This window comes from Rhipicephalus sanguineus, chromosome 3 (assembly GCF_013339695.2).
Source record: "Rhipicephalus sanguineus isolate Rsan-2018 chromosome 3, BIME_Rsan_1.4, whole genome shotgun sequence".
NCBI classification, from domain to species: domain Eukaryota; kingdom Metazoa; phylum Arthropoda; class Arachnida; order Ixodida; family Ixodidae; genus Rhipicephalus; species Rhipicephalus sanguineus.
The window spans coordinates 161,594,601-161,599,562 of record NC_051178.1 but is presented as its reverse complement, the minus strand read 5'-3'; the positions used below and the strand labels follow the sequence as shown (position 1 = coordinate 161,599,562).

The following is a 4,962-nucleotide window of genomic DNA, read 5'->3' as shown; positions in this document are numbered from 1 at the left end:
ATATTGTATATTGCCTCGTGTATCCCCTATAGATACAAAAACTTCACTTAGCTTCCTGTGTCGTGCGCCCTTTATCTTTATCTCTATTCCAACTATAATATTGCCTCTTCTGTGGTCTTTGAGGGGAAGGAGGTGGTAGTCAAGCTAGAATGCGCCCAACACTAGTCGCAAACATCAGAATCACACTATGACGGCATTGAATGGTTTGTTTCTGCGTTACGCTAATCTGTTCTCTCGGCTACCCATTACTGTCTTATTTATAGCGTTCGCATTGCACTTATCATTTTCAATTCTATTCTATGTGAGTGGCTGAAGGGGACCTTTGTGTGCTCAATAACGATGACGTTCGCTATTTTCGTGTCAGATTTCTCAGTAAAGTATTTGCCTAGTTGGTGTGTCATCTGCGAGGGTGTAAAGCAGACCGGCAATAAGCAGTGTGAAAAAAGAATAAGGCAGCACTCTTCCTTGTAGATCATTCTCATGTATGCGCACGTTCGCGCTTCCATTCGCCTAAACCTGGTCAATTGTACGCATCATTGTGTCTCGCGCTCAGGAAGTAATGAGTGAAGGCGGTTTCCCGGGAGTTTAAGAGTTGCATAAATAACTATATTGTAATAAACGCTAAAGAAACACGTCCTCGGCCGATGACCCCCCCAAGCGATCACACCGGACCTTCATCGACACGGGCGGCTACAGTGGTCATTCGGGGAACGAGTCTATATCCAGCACGTGGTTGGGCACCGTCATCTCGCTTAACAGAGACAGTGCCTCGAAGCCATCCAGCAGCACGGTCTCGTTGGCTGGCGTGCCCTTGTTCGTGGTTTTGGTGGTGTCGAAGTCGGTGATCGACGTCTCGGTAGTCGCGGGGATAGACGTCTTCTTTCCCGACTTCGAGGTCGCCACGTAGATGAGCAGCCACAGGAGGAGAACGAGGAGGAACAGGGCTAAGAAGGACGCGCACTGCCTGCGAAACCGAGAGTTAATGCGAAAAATTCAGAGGCCTCCCACTAATGTGAAGATAGAAGCAAGCGAAGCTGTGACAGTGGTGGGTCTGGTATGGTGACTACCTTTATAGTGAATGTTTATATTATCATTATTGACTACATTAAGCGAATAAAAAATCACAGCATATCCACGGAGTGAATGATGATGAGTGGGCGAAGCTGCGGAGGTTCATCGGTAAACCGTGAATCTTCCGTGAATTCTGCCCAGTACATCATCACCGACGTGAGATCGGGCGCGTTTATACTAAAGGTTCGATGAGTTATGACGACTTGCAGCGCACTTTAATTTTACATGTACGCTGTGAATTTTCATTGTTTAGAAAACCATTGCTTAGAAAACATCTGGCGTCTTTCGTTAAGCAGCTGGCGTCTTTTCGTTTTGCTTTAGAAACATCTGGCGTTCTTTCGTTTTGCTTTTACAAAACATCTGGCGTCTTTTGTTGGTCTATTTCATCAATCAACGGCGTTTTGAACAAAATTTTTATTGTTTAATCACGCACAGGAGAAATCTCACCAGGCACTACCTTGGAGGTAAAGAATGGCTGCTAATGGGAATGAGAGACAGAAGAAGTCGGCTTTTAGCTAACGCTGCGAATTTTTTATTGTTCAACAACGCACAGGAAAAATCTCCCACCGGCACCACCTTGCAGGTCAAAGCGTAAGACTGGTTACATACTACGCTACGAGGGACGACCGGGTGCTGTAAGGAGCTTCGCCCCTAAAAATACATACACTTAAAGGTTCCGGTGTTTCTCTTGCGCATGACCTATATTATCTCAAACGGCGGTGGCCAACGGCGGTCTCCATTTGAAACCATGAAGTACATACAAAAAAAAACCGTCTGTTTCGAAAGTACACAAATAGCCTCACGTTCGTTTCTTATGCAAGTGGTCTTGTGTTCGAGGCAAAACTGTTCACGTCATTCAGCCATGTCGGCGAAATCATACACTTTTATGTTTACCTTTGCACCATGAAAATATTTTCAACGCAAAACGGTGGATTAGTCGAGTTGATTGGTTAGTCGAAAATTGTTGTTCTACAGACCTATCTTCGGCGGACGCGATCCACCCGAACCTAGTCATGCACAACTTTGCTGTAATAAATCATGGCCATTAACGTCGCGTTGAAAGTTCAATAACATCTGGGGCTTAACGTCCCAAAACCACGATATGATTATGAGGGACGCCGTAGTGGAGTGCTCCGGAAATTTCGACCACCTGGGGTTCTTTAACGTGCACCTAAACCTAAGTACACGGGCCTCAAACATTTTAGCCTCTATCATAAATATAGCCGCCGCGGCCGGGATTCGATCTCGCGACCTTCGGGTGAGCAGTCGAGCGCCAACGTTGAAAGTTCAGAGTTCGTGATAAGGAACAAGCTTAGCTTTAACGAGAACATGGCCGCGACACAGAAAAGAGAGACCACGAGACACTGCACTGAAACCACAACTGATCTTTAAATTACCATGTCCCTGACATAACTAATAGCAACGTGTGTGCATACCGTGCGTTAGCCACTCGGTGAAGAAGACGAGGACGACGACGGTGTCAAACTGTCATCACTTGTTGAGTCAACCTGAAGTCATTAATGGTTTCGCTTAGGTAAATATGAAGCCCATGAATGAATATGTGCGCAAAAGTTGCAAATAGCGCACGTGTAAAGGTATTACAGGAAAAGAACCATCAAAGAAAAATCACAAGAGAGAAATGAGAAATTCGAAGCATCGAGAAGAAAATAGTTAATTCACCATCGCCGAACAGGTTTGACAGGTACGCTGATGTGCACACGTTTTTTTTTTTTACTTATCTGAACTGCTTCCGTCAATTTCACTGCAAGGTTATCTGTGTGCTGCTTCGAGAGTAAAGGCGACGCGATTGAGGTCTCCGGAATGAACTTTGATGCACCCGTACTTTAGTGTGTAGCTATACCAATACAAGTACACGAATATTTATACATTCTTCCTCAGTAAATGAAACGCACCGCACATATACGAATCAGAAACAAAACATGTACAGGTCCCGCATATTAAAACCAATTCTGAGTAGTTAACCTGGATTGCTCATGCTAAACGCTTTACAACCGTAAAAACTTTCATGGTAGAAGCTGCATGTCGTTGTCGTTTTGTGTGGTGCACGAGGAGGATGGCGGTATATGTGTACCTGTTGCAGCTGCGATTCGGGGCACAGGAACAGTCTATTGAAAGATGTATTTCAGGCACCGCACTTTTGGAGAACGTTTGCGTTATGTCAGTTTCCTACGAGGCGGCAGCTCCGTGAGCACTGCCAAAGTTCTGCTTTGCAATTTGCAAACTGCATTATTAAGACTGAGGTCACACACGACAGTAACTATTAACGACGAACAATATAATGCACATCATTAGGGAGAGATGTCACACGCGACACAATAATCATCAACGCTAATGATCCATGTCATCCGCTAAAGCTGCTAATGAGGTAGGTGTCGTTGACACCCGTAAAAATAGAGGTGGTACGGTATGCCATTAGTGCTGCCTCCTGTTGCCGCTGTAGGCCACGTTATAAAAATGCTTCATTACCATGTCTATAAGACAGCGTCTGCGGTGGTACCGTGGTTATGGTGTTCGGCTGCTGACCCGAAAGTCGCCTATTCTAATCCGGCCACGGCGGTCGCATTTCGATGGAGGCGATATGCTAGAGGCCCTTCACTTACGTTTAGGTGCACGTTAAAGAAGCCCAGGTGGACAAAACTTCCCGACCCCTCCTCCCCCCCACCCCTGCTCTCTTTCTGATAATCGTATCGTGGCTTGGTCACATAAAACCCCAGATATCACATTAAGACGACGCCCGCACTCTTTATTGGGTCCTGCGTAAAATGCTACCTATAGACTGCAAATTAAACCTGCTGGATCTTAAGGAAGACTGAACAGCGCAAGAAAGACGGAACGCACTGAAATACGCACAGAAACCGCGCTGACAGCCTGTTTCTGTGCGTTCCGTCTTTCTTGCGCTGTTTAATCTTTCTTAAATATGATCCAACTCGCCCAAGCATCCGTTGTAGCTGCTACACCTATAGCTCTGCTTTCCTGGCTAGAATTTTACGCAGGACCCGTTTCATCGTGTAATTATCCCGGGTTACTCAGCTACTTGAGAGGAATATGGTAATCAATCGGCAAACTCACCTGAGCACCTTGGACTGGTAGAGCGAGACGCCAACAAGTGCAGTCCTGACCACCGTCGCTGTCACGATGGCCCCTGGTTGTAGACCCTTGGCCGCGTCACTGTCACTGCGGTCGTGCAACATGCGAGTCCTCTGTTCCGTGGCGTACATGGTCGACATGTTCATGGTCATCATGGTCCCTTCCTGGGGGTCCGACTCGGCCGTGTGATATTCCTCCGGCGTTACGACCCCACTGTTTGCGGCATTCATGTCTGTAGCAGTTGGTGGCCTACTGTCGGTGAACGCGAGGAATGAGACGAGGTGGACGGGGAAACCAGCGCACAGGGCGAAGGAGAGGGTTCCGAAACTGAGCCGGCAGCGACTCGGGCGTTGGACTAGCCTGCACACGTTCGCTTCTTCGTCGTCCTTCTCTTCCTTTCCCGTCCTCCTGACATTTGTAGAGTAGAGTAGAGTAGACCCTAGAAGCTGTGGCTCATACCCACACTGGGGGATTGGCCAAGAACCGGTGAGTTTTTAAAAGCATATTTGAAACTGAAGTTCAAACTTTGTTTAATTAATACGGACGTAGTATAAATGTTGCCCATTGTTGTGGTTGTCTTTATCCATCATCATCATCATCATCATCATCATCATTCTTCTTCTTATTATTATTATTATTATTATTATTATTATTATTATTATTATTATTATTATTATTATTATTATTATTATTATTATTATTATTATTATTATTATTATTATCGCTGTTGATGTTGTTGTGGTTGTTGTGGTGGTGGTGATGGTGGTAATAGTGGCTTTTTTA

The 4,962-nt window shown here is 45.7% G+C and overlaps 1 protein-coding gene across 1 annotated transcript; it reads right to left on the bottom strand.

The window, feature by feature from the left end:
* Window positions 1-699: 699 nt before the first annotated feature.
* Window positions 700-4,409, bottom strand: LOC119386037 (uncharacterized). The gene is made up of 2 exons (XM_037653389.1): window positions 4,162-4,409; window positions 700-964 (listed from the first exon to the last, which is right to left on the bottom strand). The coding sequence occupies exons 1-2, from the start codon at window positions 4,407-4,409 to the stop codon at window positions 700-702; spliced, it is 513 nt and encodes a 170-aa protein (XP_037509317.1).
* Between the last annotated feature and the right edge of the window lie 553 nt (window positions 4,410-4,962).